Source organism: Callionymus lyra, chromosome 17, assembly GCF_982586985.1.
Source record: "Callionymus lyra chromosome 17, fCalLyr1.hap1.1, whole genome shotgun sequence".
NCBI lineage: Eukaryota > Metazoa > Chordata > Actinopteri > Syngnathiformes > Callionymidae > Callionymus > Callionymus lyra.
In genome coordinates this window covers 18,326,253-18,345,629 of record NC_141834.1, presented here as the reverse complement: position 1 = coordinate 18,345,629, position 19,377 = coordinate 18,326,253, and the positions used below count along the sequence as shown (strand labels likewise).

At 40.7% G+C, this 19,377-nt stretch overlaps 3 protein-coding genes and 1 pseudogene across 4 annotated transcripts; 1 reads left to right on the top strand and 3 right to left on the bottom strand.

Annotated features, from left to right (window-relative positions):
- Window positions 1-171: 171 nt before the first annotated feature.
- On the bottom strand, window positions 172-3,657 carry LOC148062854 (uncharacterized). 2 transcript variants are annotated; one of them, XM_087778898.1, is made up of 4 exons: window positions 3,429-3,657; window positions 3,279-3,362; window positions 2,673-3,215; window positions 172-1,299 (listed from the first exon to the last, which is right to left on the bottom strand). In XM_087778898.1, exons 1-4 carry the CDS (start codon window positions 3,532-3,534, stop codon window positions 920-922), a joined length of 1,113 nt encoding a protein of 370 aa, XP_087635024.1. In that variant the 5' UTR covers window positions 3,535-3,657; the 3' UTR covers window positions 172-919. The 2 variants fall into 2 exon arrangements, with proteins under 2 accessions (XP_087635024.1, XP_087635025.1); XM_087778899.1 differs by lacking the exon at window positions 3,279-3,362 and having other exon boundaries at window positions 2,673-3,248.
- Window positions 3,658-4,841: 1,184 nt separating this feature from the next.
- Window positions 4,842-9,745, bottom strand: LOC148062853 (uncharacterized). Its single transcript, XM_087779022.1, has 4 exons — window positions 9,605-9,745; window positions 9,445-9,528; window positions 8,723-9,370; window positions 4,842-5,263 (listed from the first exon to the last, which is right to left on the bottom strand). Exons 1-4 carry the CDS (start codon window positions 9,666-9,668, stop codon window positions 4,884-4,886), a joined length of 1,176 nt encoding a protein of 391 aa, XP_087635148.1. The 5' UTR covers window positions 9,669-9,745; the 3' UTR covers window positions 4,842-4,883.
- Window positions 9,746-13,638: 3,893 nt separating this feature from the next.
- On the bottom strand, window positions 13,639-14,485 carry LOC148062852 (uncharacterized; annotated as a pseudogene).
- A 1,216-nt stretch (window positions 14,486-15,701) lies between these two features.
- LOC148062851 (uncharacterized) lies at window positions 15,702-19,377 on the top strand. The gene is made up of 4 exons (XM_087779026.1): window positions 15,702-15,813; window positions 15,880-15,975; window positions 16,039-16,539; window positions 18,084-19,377. The coding sequence occupies exons 1-4, from the start codon at window positions 15,708-15,710 to the stop codon at window positions 18,458-18,460; spliced, it is 1,080 nt and encodes a 359-aa protein (XP_087635152.1). The 5' UTR covers window positions 15,702-15,707; the 3' UTR covers window positions 18,461-19,377.

Genomic DNA, 19,377 nt, shown 5'->3' with positions numbered 1-19,377 from the left:
GAATTAAATTCAACGTTAAAGTTATTATCAAAGCAGCTTCTGTGAGTGACAACACACTTGCTCACACCAAACACTGTAAATGTTTAGCAGAAAACTGAGCAAATATTGACATAAAGATAATTCTTACCCTAACACACTTCAATCGATGTGTGATGAATAATGATCCACATATTTTCAAAGAAACTTTTTTAATGATAACAGAAACAAATCAAATGAGTTTATTATCCTCACCATTTTAACCTTTTAATCCAGAGCACCTTATATATATATACATTACCTGGTGGGTGACTTGTTTACAAACACTTTCATGACTGCGCCGACTGAGTCGACACGCTGTGGGCGGAATTATGTCACTGCATCATCACGAGGTTGGATTGACGACGCACGTCACATCATGGCTGACGTCTATGGAGTAGGATTACTGCCACCGTTTTGAGCGAGTGTGTCTTGGTTGTTGTACACTCAAAATCACTCTGCTGCTCGCTCAACCAGTCATACACGTGTTCAAAATGTCATACACGCTCAATTTCACTACCGCTCTCTCAACATTTGTCTGCTCACAACACTAGTCTCACACACTGCTGCTTGAAGCCTTTTAAACATCATTTGAACATCGTTACCATGGGAGTGAACGGAGTTGTCAGAACGCTTAATCAAGTTTGACTTTATCTGACTGTTTTGTTGACGTTCCCTTTAGCACAGCTTTATCTAGTGGATGCTCAACTCAACCTCAGTGAAACGTTTGGCTGTATCTTTTATTCTATGCGCCTTATAATCAGGTGCAACCTATTTATGAAAACAGTTCTAAAATAAGCCATTCATTAAGGGTGAACCTTATAATCTGGTGCCCCTAATAGAGTGGAAAGTACGGTACATGTTTAGATTAGAAATACAGTTAAGAAGTTACCAAATGAGGCTCTTACATCTCGCATATGTACGACAAACTCTTCCCACAAGGGATGTCGTTCCATTGCCCTGACCCACGCAACAGTTCCGCACAGTCCTCGCCGTCATTGGCGTTGTTGGGCTCCCCGCTCGCCCAGTGGGTCCCTCCGTCCAGAGGTCGGCCGTCCACCCACGTCCACTTGGCCTCCTTGTCTCTGTCCGACAAACCGATCCAGATCCGCGTGTGGAACTTTGACACAAAGTCGTTTTCCTCCTTGGAGTTGATCACCACCAGGTGCCCGTTCAGATCCTCGCACGCTTTTTTACTATTCACCCAGGTTTTGCGAACAACCGGTGGCGAGATGTAGTAGCAGCTGCTTTGGAATTGGAACCAATTATCGGGACAAACTCTGACTAAAGGAAGAAAAATCAGACGTTAGACGTGTAAATGATTTAACTTGTTTTTTTTTTTTTTTAAATGTCAATCATCCTTTACGTCTTTACTTCTACCTTTAGTACCAGCAGGGGGCGCTGCCATTCAAACATTTTGAAAACAGTACTTGAGAGGGTGAAACAGCCAATATGTTATTGTCGCACTAATGGCTCCATCAAAAAATATTTCTCAAGTAGCTTATTACTGGTTTAGAATCCCTTATTAGTCCCGCGAGGGGAAATTCGGTAGTGCTTTTTACAGCCATTCACACATACTGATGGGAGTAGGCTGCACACTTGCGCCAAGTCTACCATCAGGAGCAATCAAGGTAAAGTGTCTTGCTCAGGGACACAACGACACAAGCTTGTCTGGAGCTGGGATTGAACCTGCAACCTTTTTGGACTGCAGGCAACCACTCTACCATCTGAGCTATGTGCAAGTAGCTTATTATTGGTTTGACATGTGAAAAACAATCAAATAAAGAAGAGAAATTGACCATAAATATGGATTTAAAGGTCGACCGTGACAACAACAGCCCTACTTTAAAATATAAAGATCACACACGAATGATGAAGAATCTCAAATCAAGAATTGTTCTTATGTCACACAACTCTGACTGAACATAGCTTAACTTCCTCAAGCAAAAAAAAATATTATATATATATATATATTATAATTATGTAGAGAACTAGACATTGGTTTGACAAAAAAAGGGTTATTTTCTCCTCTTTTGTTATTCCACTACTATGGAGCCGCTAAGAGGACATGGAAGAAAAAAAAAAAAATTGCTTGATGTCGCAATACTTTTGCGAGATTATGCAATATATTTTCTTTCTTCCATGTCCTCTTAGGGGCTCTGTAAATTTCACACAAAACTGTATCATAAAATATATCTCATTTTAATTTATAAAGTCGTTTTTCTTTCCCTCTACATCATATTTTAAGTAAATTGCACCCGAAAAAAAAGGACTTTTGTGAATATTGTAATTCTTGTATATTTCTGTATTATCAAGTATTTTAAATTTTGAATAATATTCCTATTGATTCTTATTTAAGTATTTTGTTTCCCCCGATGCTGCTATAAACTAATCTAATACAAATAAACATATCAAACAATCTCTGGATAATATTTTAACACAAATCCAAAAGTAATTTTATAAAGTCCAAAAAGTAGATAAAAGTTCATGTTGTTGACCTTTAAAGATGCCAGTGTTTGAGACGAGATAAGCAACAGAGATTATTCAACAATTACAAAGAGGTAACAGTGAAACTGATGTTAAAGGAAAACAATAGTTTAAATAAAAATAGGTTATGTGTGTTACTGAAACATTTTTGAAGGTTCAAGACGTCTTACTTGGATAAACGTTCGTCGTCAAGTTGTCCTCCCTCTTCATTCTCTCTATCTCTTCACTCATGTTGTGGTTTCTCTCCATCATCTCGATCCTCTCAGCCGTGAGAGCTTTCCTGTCCTGTTTCAGTTGATCCCGCTCGGCCTCGCAGACGACCTTCTCCCCCGTGAGGGCGTCACGCTCTGGTTTGAGAACATCTCGCTCGGCTCTGAGGGCGTCACGCTCCGGTTTGAGAACATCTCGCTCGGCTCTGAGGGCGTCACGCTCCGGTTTGAGAACATCTCGCTCGGCTCTGAGGGCATCGCGCTCCGGCTTGAGAACGTCTCGCTCGGCTCTGAGGGCGTCGCACTCTGGCTTTAGAACGTCTTGTTCCGCTCTCAGGCAGTCTCGTTCGGCGGCGACCACGTCTCGCTCAGCTCTCAGGGCGTCCTTCTCTTTATCCAGTGTGTGGACCTTGCTCTGGAGCTGGATCCACTGCAAGGTCAGGTTCTCAAACTTGGTGTTGTCACCTGCTGCCGCCTGGGTGTGAGCGCTGCTCGTTCTTGAGCCTGGAGACGATGAGGAACTCAGGTTGAATTGAACTGGAAAACAAACTCAGGAGTGATTCTCACTTTGGGCCATCAGGATCAGGATCAACACGAGAAGAAAGAGAACCAGGAGCACCGAACAAATGGCAGCCGGTCTCTCACACCGCTCTGACAAAACATGAATCAATTTAAGAAAATAAAAATAATTAAGTCTTTAAAAAAATGAAGACCTACCTGAAATGCTGCGTCTCTTCTGATTCTTCGAGTGACCATCGCTGTCAATCAAGTCCAAGCCGCTGTATCCCATCTCGCCTGCTTTGCTGTTGAAGCTCACAGACATGTTGAGACGAACTTTGTCTTCCTCAAACCTGAAGCAACACTTTAATAACAAACTCACGCTTTCAAATCCTTTTTTTGTGTGTGTGTGTGTGTGTGTGTGTGTGTGTGTGTGTGTGTGTGTGTGTGTGTGGCAATGCTCAACTGCAGGGGTTGGGCTTTTCTCTTAAATCGAAAATGTTTTTCAATAATACACACAATAACAATATATATAAAGTATTAATAATAATTAATTCGGAGGAAGATACGACACAAATAAATGTAAAGACGGTGTTGTATTTGACAAAGACATGTCTCTAGTTCAACACTGCAGACAACTGCCCAGAAACTGTTTCCTTCAACTGAGAAAAATCTCTAAACTTAGTAAAATGATGTCACAACACGATCTGGAGCTTGTAATCCATGTGTTTGTGTCATTTGGACTATTATACTAGTTTATTTTGGTGTCTAAACAAGAAGGATCCGTCTCACCTGCAGTTGATACAAAACTCTGAATTCTGAGAATTCTGAGCCGCTCTAGTAGAAGAACTCACATTTCTTCGATCCTTAAAACTCTTCACTGGCTGCCAGTTTATTTCAGGATCCATTTTAAAATTCTTGTTCTTACTTTCAGATCTATTTATGGTCAGACCTTCCATCAGTGATCTGATCCAGACTTACACCCCAGCTCGGGCTCTGAGGTCTGTGGATCAGAATCTACTGATGGTTCCTGAACACGCTTCAGGACCAGAGGAGAGAAATCCTTCCAGACTGTTGCTCCTAAGCTTTGGAACCATCTCTGTGTTTGATGATCTACTGACTCCTTCAAGAAACATCTTAAGACATTCTTATTTGCCTTTTCCCTGATTTTCTGGGACTCCTGTGTTTGTCTTATGTTGTCTTGATCTTTTATAGTACATAGTTTAACTGTGTATTTTTTTTATTGTTAAAGCGCTTTGTGACCCTGGTCTTGATAGATAGATAAATAGAACTTTATTGATCCCTCAGGAGATCTCTTTCGGGAAATTGTTTTGTCTTTTGCACTTTACAAATAACCTTTACTTACTTACTTACTTACTTGGCTTGTTGTTAAAGTGTTGCATCACGTTTTGGGAAGAGAAAGTCAGTCTCAACAGAATCAACAGCAAAGCGGGCGTGCACAAAATCCTTATTTCCTCTTCCACAAATTCATATTCAGTGGTGGAGGTCGTTCACCTTGACCAAAGACAACACAAGGGATACCACAAACTTATTTAGTTTTCGGGCATCTGGGTCACTATGAACCTGAGATAACACAAGGGTTATAAAAAAAATCACACAAAAGATCAACAGTTCAGATCAACAGTGGATTTTATTCTCACATTTCGATCACGTCTACCTCTCACAGACATAGGACAACATATTTCTACACGGGACATCGTTCCACTTCCTGGTTTTACGGAGAACTACCACACAGTCCTCCCTGTTGTCAAGGTTGTTCGGCTCGCCGACTGACCAGAATCCCTCGCCCGCGAAATCCACCCCGTTGGCCCACATCCACTTCCCCTCCTCCTCTGTATCCGACAAGCCGATCCAGGTCTCGTCGTAGAACCTGGAGATTAAGTCGTTCTCCTCCGAGGAGCTGATCACCACCAGGTGACCTTTGAGTCCCTCGCAGTATCTCTTAGCGAAGATCCAACCTGTGGTGTCCCTTTCCTTGGAGATGTAGTAGCACTTGCTCCGGAATGCAATCCAGCCGTAGGGACATGTTCGTTCTGTGGTGGAAATACAGAGTTTTACATCTTCATAGGTCATTATATAATTTGATTGAGTTGAGTTTGACTCATAGAAGTCTCTAAAAGTGGAGTCACTCTGGGACTGAGACCCAATAGGAGTCTACATAGGTCAACGTCAGTGACTTGTGTTGGCAGGTAACCATGGTATCAGATTCAAGAGTAGCTGACCCTCATCTTTAAAAAGCAACTTATAAAAAAGGGAATGGCTACATATGAGAATTGAAAACTAGAAGAGCAAACTTCTATTTGTAAAAAACAGAACTCCCAGGGCCTTGTAGTTAGTTAACAACATGTAAAAACATGTCCAACAACACAAACCAATAACAATAATGATCCGGGAAAATGTCTTAACCTAAGACCAGGAGTGTCAAACTTAATCACACAAGGGGCTGAAATTTCTGAGCAGACTGTTGCAGAGATCTTTGGACAAATTACTGTCCATCATGGATGAAGAAAATTATCCTCTGAACACTGTCATCAGTAAACCGAGAAGCAGATGGAGTCAGTAAGTAACTAAGTCAGTAATTTATATTTATAGAGCACTTAACAATAGGAATAAAACTAAAAAAAGATATACTTATAAGATAAAGAGTCAAGATAATACCGAGAACAACACAGGAGTTCCAGAAAATCAAGGAAAAGCCTGCACAAATAAAAGTGTCTAAAAATGTCTTAAAACGCAAAGAGAGAGGAAGATCGTTCCAAAGCATAGCCCCCACTTCATCTGGATCTGGTGATCAACTTTGTCAAAGGCTGAGGACGGATCCAAAAGAACTAGAACAGTGTATTTACCGGAATCAGCCGACATCATGATGTCACTAGACACTTTCAGTAAGGCTGTCTCTGTAGAGTGATGTTTGTGGAAGCCAGACTAAAACTTCTCATAAATGTCACTGTGATCCAGGAACAAATACAGCAGCTCAGACACCACCTTCTCCAAGATCTTGGACAAGAAAGAGAGCTTAGAAATAGGCCTAAAAATGAAGGTCAGTCGGGTCTAAGCCTGGCTTTTTAAGCAAAGGCTCCACAATGGCATGTTTAAATGCATTGGGAAACCCCTTTGGAAAGGGAGAGGTTCACTATATCGGTAACCCAGGAGTCAATTACATATATATATATATATATACACAAATACTTTGATACAAAGCCTACAAGGTAGGACGTCATCTGAGCAAGAGGAGGGTTACATCTTGTTCACCAGTGCCGAAATATCAGCTAGAGATACAACCCTGAAGGAAGACCACAAGGAGGAGACAGGCTGAGTGTAAGCAGGGGTTCCACACAAAGAGGGAGATATTTTCTCTTTGATCAATTTAATCAAAAAATTTGTCAATGAAAAATCTAAACAATGTGTTCGATTAAAAATTATTATATACTATACGTATATGCCATACCTTGTCTTATTGCTATTTCAAATGATCTGTTAAGTGTTTTTTCTGATGTGTCTTACAAATGCATTGCTGTCAGCTTCACAGAAGACAGGCATGAGTATTGATCGTGTCAAACAACACTTTGGGATTTTTCTTATTTGCTGCTATCAGTTTCTTGATGTAATCAGATCTGGCTGTTTCCACCATATCTCACTGTATGACGACATCAGATCCCTGAGGTGAAGTCTTGGCACCTCAAGTTTAGTGAACTTCCATCTTTGTATCTTGTTATTTGTGTTATTTCCTTTGATCTATGCTCTTTATATTTGCACTTTGTCATCCCATTGCACATTTTTTTTATTTGCTCTTTGTTCTTGTTTTATGAGACTAACGTCTGCTGTGAACTGAACATCCGATTTCCGGAAGGAGATCTGCAGAGTGATTAATGAAGTCCAATCAAATTTTCTTTGTGTCCGTCTTCCATCAAATTCCTTTCTTTCTTTCTTTCTTTCTTTCTTTCTTTCTTTCTTTCTTTCTTTCTTTCTTTCTTTCTTTCTTTCTTTCTTTCTTTCTTTCTTTCTTTCTTTCTTTCTTATTGAAAGTCTCTATATCAAGGGTTTTAAACTCAACTGGTTGGGGGGCCACCATAGGTCAATTCTTCTGGAGAATGGGCCACATGCTGGGAAGTCTCTCAGTTTATTTGGAACATAAGGTAAGGTAAGGTAAGGTAAAACGTTATTGATCCCTCAGGAGGTCTCCTTCGGGAAATTGTTTTTTTCCAATAGCCAATACATACAGCAATTTTTTATAAAAAATCAAAAATAAATCAAAATAAAATAAGAACAAGAGAAATAAAGAGAAAGAACACCATTACACAATCTAAGTCTAAAAGTTAAGAACATAGGTCAAAGAAAAACAACAAAGACAAAGGATACAAAGACTAACAGAACAGAACATCCAGATACTCTCACTCCACTCCTGCCCCCGAACTCAGAATTGTACTTTTTAATAGCCCGAGGGATGAATGAGTCCCTGAGTCTATTTGTTTTGCACCTGGGTGGGAGCATTCGTGCACTCATTCTGCTTCTCTGCTCACGGATGACAGTGTTCAGAGGATGACTGTCATCATCCATGATGGACAGTAGTTTGTTCAATGATCTCCTCTCAGCAACTGTCACCAGTGAGTCCAGCTTCATTCCAACCACAGAGCCAGCCCTCCTGATCAACCTGTCCAACCTGTTGACACTCCTCTTGGACACATTTCCACCCCAACACACCACAGCATAGAACATGACACTGGCCACCACAGACTGGTAGAACATGAGGAGCTTCTTGCAGATGTTAAATGATCGAAGCCTCCTCAGAAAGTACAGTCTACTCTGAACTTTCTTATATACATGGTCTGTGTTGCAGGACCAGTCCAGTTTACTGTCCAGCCACACGCCGAGGTACTTATAGTTTTCAACTATCTCCACCTCGTCGCCTCTGATGGACACTGGACGTGGCTTATATATTTAATCTTACTGATTGACCACAGTATGTCAGGCTGAAGGACATCACGTCTGACACTGTGGTGTGCAGTACAGGAGCACCTCAGGGGACAGTACTGGCCCCTCTCCTCTTCCCCATCTACACTTCAGACTTCTGCTACAACTCAGAGCTGAGTCTCGTCCTGAAGTATGCTGACGACACTGCCATTGTTGGATGCATCAGGGACAACAGCGAAGACGAGTATAGGAGTCTGATACGTGACCTTGTGGACTGGAGTGAGAGGAACCACTTGCTGCTGAACACCTCAAAGACCAAGGAGCTGGTCTTGGACTTCGGGAGGTCCAATATATGACAAATTTGAATAATTTTTTGTCGTTTAATCTTTAATGGATTTTTTGTGGTTTAACTGTAAATTTTGATTTTTTTTTGTAAAATTGTATGAATTAATTATTTTTATAAATCTGCCCCATTTTTAACTTTATAATCAAAGCGATATAAATGATAACATTTGATGTGATGATCTTTAATCCTTAACCTTCTTACGACACTTCAACACGACATATTCAGATTGACTTACGCGTGGCGTCTAAGGTCAGGTTCGTGCTTTGCAACAAAGTGTTGTATTTCTTCTGCAGCCCTTCCGTCATCACGGTCAAGTTGTTTGTTGTTTCCATCAACGTATCCTTCTCAACTCTGAGACCGCTCTGCTCCACTTTAAGCAGGTCCAGGTCCTTCTTCAGGGCGTCCCTCTCAGGTTTGATGACGTCCTGCTCATCCTTGAGTCCATCACGCTCTGCGACGAGGGCGTCCTTCTCACCGTTCAGTGCATCCCGCTCCTTTTTCAGGGTGTCTCTTTCAGGTTTGAGGGCGTCTCGTTCTAGTCGGAGGAACTCCCGATCCACGGCCAGGACGTCTCTCTCGTTCTTGAGGGCGTCCGTCTCATTTCTCAGGGAGTCCCGTTCGCTTTCCAGGGCGTCTCTGTCTGGTTTGAGGACGTCGAGCTCTGCTCTGAGGGAGTCTCGATCCACACTGGCCACATCTCGCTCTGCTCTGAGGGCGTCCTTCTCCTTGTTGAGCGTGTAGAAGTTGCTCTGCAGCTGGATGTTTTTTTCTGACAGTGTTTTGTAGCTGGTCTGCAGCTGCATCCACTGGTGTGTCAGGTTCTCACACTTGTTCGGACTTGTTGGTATCAGGGAGGTGCTGTGAGAGTCGTTGACTCCAGGACCTGGAGAACACATTTTGAATCAAAATAAAGAAAACAATTAACAATATTCGTTATAAATATTTCACAAAACTCACCTCTTGCAACTAAGATTAGAATCACAATGAGTAGGATTAGAACCAGCAACCCCATGCACACTGCGGCAGGTCTCCTCCACCATCCTGGACCAGAACAACAACACAACAAATTAAACAAATGAACAATCTACTGTTTAATGGTTTTAATGTGTTTTCTCACCTAAACTCTTCCTGCTTTTGTTCCAAGCTTCACTTTCCATCAGGTCCATACTATTGTCTCCCATGTCACTGTTGAATGTCACTGACGCTTTGTGTGTTTCGTGGGCACTAACTCTGGGGTTCCACCCACAAAACAAGCTGACGCTTGAAGAAGTTGAAGATGTGTGATTGTGTTTGTGCAGAAAATAATACACTCAGCCTCAGGGCTGGGCTTGAATCTACAAACACTGAAGTAATCAATTAGAAATGTTGATATATATATATATATATATATATATATATATATATATGAAATTTTTTTAAATTCATGAATGGATTTCTATGTTCTATTAGTCACGTTTATGCAACTTATTGCGTGACACATTTTTGAAACTCTCAGCGAAACTTACATTTCCTCTAAAATCAGGAAGTGTTTCATTTTTGGCCATTAGTCCAGCTGAATATTATTATTATTATTGTCGATAAAAAAGACACTGAAAATAAAATAATAAACATGACTTTGATGCTTTGAATGTGTAGAAAAGTCCAAATAATTTCTAAAATATATTTTTTATTGCATGGAAATATAAAAATATTTTTCTCAACATTGACAGAATTGTGCTAAAAGGTTGACCTGCTGAACAAAATCTATGCTCCTCATTAGTTTAGCTGAAAATGTTTCTGTCAATCATTTGAGATTTAAGATACATAATCTGATCCTGCGAACCCGCCTGACCACGTAACTGCTACGATGAAGACGGTGACAGACACACACAAGTGCAATGTTCTAAGAAAAATCCTCACGAGGACTTGAAACTAAAGTATATACTTTAAATATGAATTAAATCAATAAAAATGGGTAAATGAACAAAAATGTAAAGATATAACATATGATAACTGAAGGAAATTTTCAAAAGAAAAAGTCAGAACAAGATGCACTTAACCCTTGTGTTATCTCAGGGTCAAGGTCAAATGCATATGCAGTGGTTGTGGTCGTTCACCTTGACCCAGAGACAACACAAGGGATACCACAAACACATTTGTTTGCGGGCCACCTTGACCCTGAGACAACACGTGGGTTCATTTGCTTACATTTCAAGATCGTGCATCGTTCTGCCACTAGAGCTCGCTGTTGCACTAAACAGATAAAGGTTGTTATAAGGGTTTCTATAGAGCAAGTTTAATTCAAAGCAGCTCTGGGTCTCATCCCCTCTCCTCCCGAGGACGGACAGCTGAACAGGAAACGACATTTCACTAACAGAGACGTTAAACAAGCTTCATTGTCGCAGTAATTGCAACAGACATTGATTTCAATTTATTCCTGTTTTGCATCGTAACTTGTGATCAAACCAGTTATATTAATACCATATTGAGGTATTTAGACGTTAAGTAAGAGAACGCTACATTTTTGATGCATGCCTCTGTGTTCTATCTCTTTGTAACATTTTCTGGAGCTGCTGAACCGTGAATTTCTCCAAGGAGATGAATAAAGTATCTATCTATCTATCTATCTATCTATCTATCTATCTATCTATCTATCTATCTATCTATCTATCTATCTATCTATCTATCTATCTATCTATCTATCTATCTGTCTGTCTGTCTGTCTGTCTGTCTGTCTGTCTGTCTGTCTGTCTGTCTGTCTGTCCGTCCGTCCGTCCGTCCGTCCGTCCGTCCGTCCGTCCGTCCGTCCGTCCGTCCGTCCGTCCGTCCGTCCGTCCGTCCGTCCGTCCGTCCGTCCGTCCGTCCGTCCATCCATCCATCCATCCATCCATCCATCCATCCATCCATCCATCCATCCATCCATCCATCCATCCATCCATCCATCCATCCATCCATCCATCCATCCATCCATCTATCTATCTATCTATCTATCTATCTATCTATCTATCTATCTATCTATCTATCTATCTATCTATCTATCTATCTATCTATCTATCATTTTAGAACTAATTAATCAACTCTCATTTGTGTGTTTTTAAGTGCATTTAGCATGTTTTTCAGTTTCAGTAGTTAGTCAGCAAATTATCTAAATATGTCAGCAAGAGAATCTCACTGTTGTATCTGTAGAAAAATGAAGATGTCCCTTGCTGAAACCCAAGAGGAAGAACGGAATCTAATGAGAAGTCAAAGAACAAGAACTCTCACCGAAAAGGGTAAGGAAATGCAAGCTAAAAACATTAAAAGCTCTCCAACAAAGATCACATTATAACCACAAGAAACGGAAGACACAAGTTAAATAATCCAAGCAAATCCTAACACGAGATGAAACCCCATCTTGTGATGTATTGAGTGATATTACTTGTTGCAGGTGTCAAACAAATGTATGACGGAGTTTTCAAAATTCATCAAGAAAAAAACTTGTGTCGACCTGATGGAAAGATTTCAGAAGAGGAGCAAGACTGGCCAGAAGTTAACTATCTCTTTAGCTCAAGCTCCTGCATGTCAACTTCTGTGTCTTCCATCCTCAAAGGCCCTTCAGAGTAAACCAACGTGTTTTCCATCAGGCGACAAGAAGCTGCAGCGGAAGCTGTTCTAAAAGTGTTGCAAGAACAAGAAAGAGAACAATTGGAAGTGCAGCGTTGAAAAGCAGAAGCAAGCAGGAAGATAATTGACGTAGAGGTTGCAGCAAGGAAGCGCCTTTCAGAGCGAGAAGAAGAGGAAGCAAGGATAAAAGCAAAAATTGAAGAAGAAAATTTAGCTTTACAAGCTTCTCTAGAAGAAAAAAGGAGAAAAATCCTACAGTTGGAGACGATGAAGTGCAGCACAAGAAACAATTTGTGTTTACGATCAAGACCATGTTGTTAACATTGATCCAACCATTTCCGAGGAGGCTCCAAAGATCTGAAAGTAAGAACCAGAATTTTAAAATGATCGTGAAAGAAACTGGCAGCCAGTGAAGAGTTTTAAGGATCAGGGGAAATGTGAGTTCTTTTACTAGAGCGGCTCAGAATTCTCGCTGCAGAGTTTTGTATCAACTGCAGGTGAGACAGATCCTTCTTGTTTACACACTAAAATAAACTGTTGCAATAGTATAAACAAAAAGGCAGAAACACATGTATTATTAGCTCCAGATCGTGTGGTGACACCATTTTCCTAAGTTTAGAGATTTTTCTCAGTTGAAGGAAACAGTTTCTGGGCAGTTGTCTGCAGTGCTGCAGTAGGGAGTGTCTTTGTCAAATACAACACCCTATCTTTACATTTATTTGTGTCGTATCTTCCTCCTAATGAATTATTATTGATCTTCTTTTCCCTTCGGCTGCTCCCATCAGGGGTCGCCACAGCGAACCGACCTCCTCCATCCTACCCTTTTCTCTGTATCCTTTTCTCTTCCCCCGACCAACCTCATGTCCTCTTTCACTACATCCATAAACCTTCTCTTTGGTAGTCCTCTAGAACGCCTGCCTAGCAATTCCAACCCCAGCATCCTTCTACCAATAGACTCACAGTCCCTCCTCTGTACATGACCAAACCATCTCATTCTAGCCTCTCTCACCTCATCTCCAAAACATCTAACATGTGCTGTTCCTCTGATTGATTAATTCCTGATTCTATCCACCTTCGTTCCTCCCAGAGAGAACCTCAACATCTGCATCTCTGCCACCTCAAACTTCATGCCTTTTCCTCAGTGCCACTGTCTCTAGACCATAGATCATGACTGGTCTCACCACTGTCTAGTGTATGATTTCCTTTCATTCTGGCTTATACTCTTTTGTCACACATTAACCCTGACACTTTTCTCCCCCCATTCCATCCAGCTTAAACTATTTCTTCACCTCTTTTCCCCAATCTCCACTACTCTAGACTGTTGACCCTAAATACTTAAAATCCTCTACCGTTTTCATCTCCACTCCCGATAGCCTCATGGTTCCACTTGGGTTCTTCTCATTCACACACATGTATTCTGTCTTGCTACGGCTTACCTTCTCCTTCTCTTTTCTAAAGCATATCTCCGCCTCTTCAACTTCTCCTCCACCTGGTCTCTGCTCCCACCTTCGATCACAATGTCATCTGCAAACATCATAGTCCACAACTTCATTGTATGGCTCATCAACTTTATTCCTCTATAGTTACTGCAATTCTGAACATCTCCCTTTTTCTTAAAGATGGGCACCATTTCACTTGTTCTCCATTCCTCAGGCAGCTCCTCAACAGAAACTCTACTGCTTCCTCCCCTAGACACTTCCATACCTCCATAGGTAGATCATCAGGACCAACTTCCTTTTCATTCTTCATGCATTCCTCACTTCACCTTTACTAATCCTTGCAACATAATGGTTCACAGTGGTCACCTCATCTACCCTTTGCTCCCATTCATTTTTCTCATTCATTAGATCTTCAAAGTACTCTTTCCATCTTCCTATTAAGTCTGTGGCACCTGTCAATACATGTCCCTCTCCACCCTTAATCACCCAAACCTGCTGCACGTCTTTCCCATCTCCATCTCTCTCTGTATAAATCATTCTCTCCCTCCTTACTTTCCAACCTAGCATACAAGTCATCATAACCCCTTTGTTTGGCCTTTGCCACCTCTACCTTCACCCTGTCCTTCATCTCCCTGTACTCCTGTCTGCTCTCTTCAGTCTTCTCAGTGTCCCACTTTTGTCTTTGCTAACCTCTTTCTCTTTATATTCTCCTGCACTTCCTCATTCCACCACCGAATCTCCTTCTCTACTTTCCCACCTGGGCGACACACCAAGTACTTTCCTACCTGTCTCCCTGATTACATTAGCTGTAGTTGTCCAGTCATCTAGGAGCTCTCCCTGACCACCCAGGTTCTTTCAATTCTTCCCTGAAAACCATAGAACAATCCTCTCTTTTTAGCTTCCACCCACTTTTTCCTTTGTTCTGCCTTTGTCCTCTTTGTCTTCCTTGTCACCAGATTTATCCTGCAGAGCACCATCTTATGCTGACTTGCTACAATCTCACCAACCACTACTTTGCAGTCACTGATCTCCTTCAGATTACATATTCTTTACAAGATGTAGTCTACCTGTGTGCTCCTACCTCCACTCTAATAAGTTACCCTATGTTCATTCCTCTTCTGAAAAAAAGTATTCACTAGAGCCATTTCCATTGTTTTTGCAATTGTTTCTACCACCATCTGTCCCTCTGTGTTCCAGTCCTGGATTCCAAACTTCCCCATCACTTCTTCATCACCTCTATTTCCTGCACAACATGTCAATTGAAGTCTGCACCAATTACCACTCTCTCACCTCTGAGGATATTCTGATACACTTCATTTACCTCACTCCAGAATGTTTCCTTCTCCTCCAATCCACATCTCTCCTGTGGGGCATAGCCACTAATAACATTTAACATCACACCTTCAATTTCAAGCTTCAGACTCATCAATCTATCTGACGCTCTTTTCACTTCCAGGACAGTCCTAACAAACTCCCCTTTTAGGATAACCCTTACTCCATTTCTCTTCCCATCAATATCATAGTAGTACAACTTAAAACCTGCACCCAAGATTCTTGCCTTGCTACCTTTCCACCTGGTCTCCTGACATACAGTATATCTACCATCCTTCTCTGCACCATGTCAACCAACTCTCTAGCTTTTCACGTCATCGTCCCAATATTCGAAGTCCCAACTCTCAGTCCCAGACTCTTGCATGTCCTATTTTCTCTCTTTTTCTGAACCCGCCTTCCCCCTCTCCTCCTTCGACTTCGACCCACAGTAGCCCAACTTCCGTTGTTGCCCAGTAGGTTATCGGCACCAATGGCGGTCGTTGTTGACCCGGGCCTCCACCGATCAGGTATGGAAGTCATGGTTATGATTCGCATGATTTGGTTTTGGCACAGATGTCCTTCCTGACACAACCCACTGCATTTATCCAGGGCTTAGGGCCGGCTCATAAAGACACTGGTTTGTGACCCCTGTAGGCTGCATTAAACAAATTATTAATAATACTTTATATATATTGTTATTATATACATTATTGTCATCTTATCCATCTATAAGAGAAAAACAGATTTCGACTTGAGAGAAAATCCCAACCCCTGCAGTTGAGTGTTGCGACACACACACACACACACACACACACACACTCTCACACAAACACACACACACACACTGAAACATAAAGTAGGTTTGAGGAAGAGAAAGTTAGTCTCAACATGTCCGTGAGCTTCAACAGCAAAGCAGGCGAGATGGGATACAGCGGCTTGGACTTGATTGACAGCGATGGTCACTCGAACAATAAGAAGAGACGCAGCATTTCAGGTAGGTCTTCATTTTTTTAAAGACTTAATTCTTTTTATTTTCTTAAATTGATTCATGTTTTGTCAGAGCGGTGTGTGAGACCTGCTGCCGTTTGTTCTATGCTTCTGGTTCTCTTTCTTTTGGTGGTGATCCTGATCCTGATCCTGATCCTGATGGCCCAAAGTGAGAATCACTGGTGAGTTTGTTCTCAAGTTCAATTCAACCTGAGTTCCTCATCGTCTCCAGGCTCAAGAACGAGCAGCGCTCACACCCAGGCGGCAGCAGGTGACAACACCAAGTCTGAGAACCTGACCTTGCAGTGGATCCAGCTCCAGAGCAAGGTCCACACACTGGATAAAGAGAAGGACGCCCTCAGAGCTGAGCGAGACGTGGTTGCCGCCGAACGAGACTGCCTGAGAACGGAACGAGACGTTCTCAAACCAGAGCGTGACGCCCTCAGAGCCGAGCGAGACGTTCTCAAGCCGGAGCGCGAAGCCCTCAGAGCCGAGCGAGACGTGGTCGCCGCCGAACGAGACTGCCTGAGAACGGAACGAGACGTTCTCAAACCAGAGCGTGACGCCCTCAGGGGGGAGAAGGTCTTCTGCGAGGCCGAGCGGGATCAACTGAAACAGGACAGAGAAGCTCTCACGGCCGAGAGGATCGAGATGATGGAGAGAAACCACAACATGAGTGAAGAGATAGAGAGAATGAAGAGGGAGGACAACGTGACGAGGATCGTTTATCCAAGTAAGACGTCTTGAACCTTCAAAAATGTTTCAGTAACACACTTAACCTATTCTTATTTAAACTGTTGTTTTCCTTTAACATCAGTTTCACTGTTACCTATTTGTAATTGTTGAATAATCTCTGTTGCTTATCTCGTCTCAAACACTGGCATCTTTAAAGGTCAACAACATGAACTTTTATCTACTTTTTGGACTTTATAAAATTACTTTTGGATTTGTGTTAAAATATTATCCAGAGATTGTATGTATGTTTATTTAGATTGGATTAGTTCACAGCAGCATAAGGGGAACCAAATACAATAAGCAAGAGCACACAAACACAAATTGAATAAAATACTATTCAGTTGAAATATAATTCTAAATTTTAAAGACTTGTTAATACACAAATATACAAGAATTACAATATTCACAAAAGTCCCTTATTTTCTGGTGCAGTTAACTTAAAATATGATGTAGAAGGAAAGAAAAACTACTTGATAAATTACATGAAATTATATTCTATGATCGAGTTTTGTGTGAAATAACAAAAGAAAAGAAAAAAAACACCACATTTTTCAACGACTGTCTAGTTCTCCAAATCAATTTTTTTTTTTCTAAAGCATGGAAAAAAAGGCAGATTCATAATGTTAAAAAATAAATACATCTTAGTCCTTCTCATTCAATATATATATATTTTTTAATAACATAGAAACATTACCTAAAACGATCCATATATTTAGTCATTCATGTTTTAAATAATATAATAATATTCGACGTTGTGTCTTTTTGAAAATTTGAGGGACGATTTAAGGTAACAAACATAAAAATGTTTGCTCTTTAACTCATGATCCTACTTTTTAAAGTATTTCTCCGTCAGTCACGTGATCGTAAGCATCAGAGGAGGAGAAAGGTTCGACCACAAGTTGACCTTAAGTTTAGAAGAAAATTAAACAAGGTCAACTCTGAGAAGGTCTGCGGTCTTTTGAGCCTATATTTTTTTGAGTATTGTTTTGATTGTTTAAGCGCCTTGTGACCCTGGTCCGTAAAGCCCTCTATAAATATTACTTACTTACTTAAGTTTAAAAGAAAGTTAAACAGCGTCAACTCTGAAAAGGCCTCTGGTGTCGTTATGGGAGCTCAGTCAGAGTTTGGTGATATCAGAACAAGTAAATAAGTTCTTGATTTGAGATTCTTCATCATTCGTGTGTGATCTTGATATTTTAAAGTACGGCTGTTGTTGTCACGGTCGATCTTTAAATCCATATTTAATGTTCATTTATCTTCTTATTTTGATTGTTTTTCACAAAGTCAAACCAGTAATAAGCTACTTGAGAAATCTTTTTTAATGTAGCCATTAGTGGGACAATAACATATTGGCTGTTTCACGTCCTCAAGTACTGTTTACAAAATGTTTGGATGACAGCGCCCCCTGCTGGTGAGCTCCTACGTTTAAGGTTGATGCAAGTGGATCCTTCAATGAGAACTAAACAATGCCTTGGAAAAATGTTTGTTTTGTTGAATTATTGATTTTAAATTTTGTTTTAACCTTTTATTTCTTCCTTTTAGTCAGAGTTTGTCCGGATAAAACGGTCCAATTCCAAAACAGCTGCTACTACATCTCGCCGCCGAACGTTCGCAAAACCTGGGTGAATAGTAAAAAAGCGTGCGAGGATCTGAACATGCACATGGTGGTGATCGACTCCGAGGAGGAGAACGACTTTGTGTCAAAGTTCTACCCGCGGATCTGGATCGGTTTGTCGGACAGAGACAAGGAGGACAAGTGGACGTGGGTGGACGGCCGACCTCTGGACGGAGGGACCCACTGGGCGAGCGGGGAGCCCAACAACGAGAACAACGAGGACTGTGGGGAACTGTTGCAGTTGATCAGGAAATGGAACGACATTCCATGTAGTAAGAGTTTGTCGTTCATATGCGAGATGTAAGAGCCTCGTTTGGTAATCAACAGTGTTGACTTGTGGATCCTTTATGTACTTTTAACTTGATTATTTTTGGCACTATTTCTTTTTTTTTTCATCTTAAATTTTTTTTTTTCCTGATTGTGTGAATGCTGGGAAACGTTCACAAAACGTTCTGACCTATACTTTGTGCCGCTTCTCCTCGCACAAATTTTATCCGATTTGAACCATTCAAACTTTTATCAATTAAGCACATTTCCGAAATGCGGGTTTTGTTCTAGCTTTCTTTTATCTCTTCCACGCTTTCTTTTATTCCTATTATTCTACTCCATTTATTTCAATGGGGAAAATCTTCTTATACTTTTACTACTAATTCTACTACTACTTCCAACAGTACTTCTACTACTAATTATACTTTTAATAAGAATTCTACTACTACTTCCACTACTACTAATACTACTTATACTTTTACTACTACTTCCACTACTACTACTTCCACTAATACTTCTACAACTACTTCTACTTTTACTACTAATTCTACTGCTACTTCCACTACTACTTCTACTACTAATACTACTTCTAATTGTACTACTAATTCTACCAATACTTTTAATGTTCTATTACTTCCAATATAACTTCTACCACTAATACTAATACTACTTCTAATTTTACTGCTAATTCTACTAATAGGTGTACTAATACTTTTAATGTTCTACTATTTCTACTTTTACTCCTAATTCCACTTCTTCTACTTTAACTACTAATTCCACTAATACTTCCATTAATACTTCTACTACTGCACAGCAGGGCCAGCATTAACTCTTTCTAGTTTATTTTCCATTTATCATAAATGCTGCAATGATTTAATGACACGATTGATAATATTGATTAAAACTGTAATGGTGAAGATAATAAACTCCTTTGATTCGTTTCTGTTATCATTA

What these genes read in the sequence shown, in the direction of transcription:
- LOC148062854 (XM_087778898.1), bottom strand. Translation starts at nt 3,534, where the DNA reads ATGTCTGTGAGCTTCAACAGCAAAGCAGGCGAGATGGGATACAGCGGC. An exon ending in GAAGAGACGCAGCATTTCAG is followed by an intron (nt 3,363 to 3,428) that starts GTAGGTCTTCAT and finishes ATGTTTTGTCAG; the next exon opens with AGCGGTGTGAGAGACCGGCT. An exon ending in GACGACGAACGTTTATCCAA is followed by an intron (nt 1,300 to 2,672) that starts GTAAGACGTCTT and finishes TTCTTCCTTTAG; the next exon opens with TCAGAGTTTGTCCCGATAAT.
- LOC148062851 (XM_087779026.1), top strand. Translation starts at nt 15,708, where the DNA reads ATGTCCGTGAGCTTCAACAGCAAAGCAGGCGAGATGGGATACAGCGGC. An exon ending in CCTGATCCTGATGGCCCAAA is followed by an intron (nt 15,976 to 16,038) that starts GTGAGAATCACT and finishes CATCGTCTCCAG; the next exon opens with GCTCAAGAACGAGCAGCGCT. An exon ending in GACGAGGATCGTTTATCCAA is followed by an intron (nt 16,540 to 18,083) that starts GTAAGACGTCTT and finishes TCTTCCTTTTAG; the next exon opens with TCAGAGTTTGTCCGGATAAA.
- LOC148062853 (XM_087779022.1), bottom strand. Translation starts at nt 9,668, where the DNA reads ATGGGAGACAATAGTATGGACCTGATGGAAAGTGAAGCTTGGAACAAA. An exon ending in CAAAAGCAGGAAGAGTTTAG is followed by an intron (nt 9,529 to 9,604) that starts GTGAGAAAACAC and finishes GTTCTGGTCCAG; the next exon opens with GATGGTGGAGGAGACCTGCC. An exon ending in CCTGACCTTAGACGCCACGC is followed by an intron (nt 5,264 to 8,722) that starts GTAAGTCAATCT and finishes TTTCCACCACAG; the next exon opens with AACGAACATGTCCCTACGGC.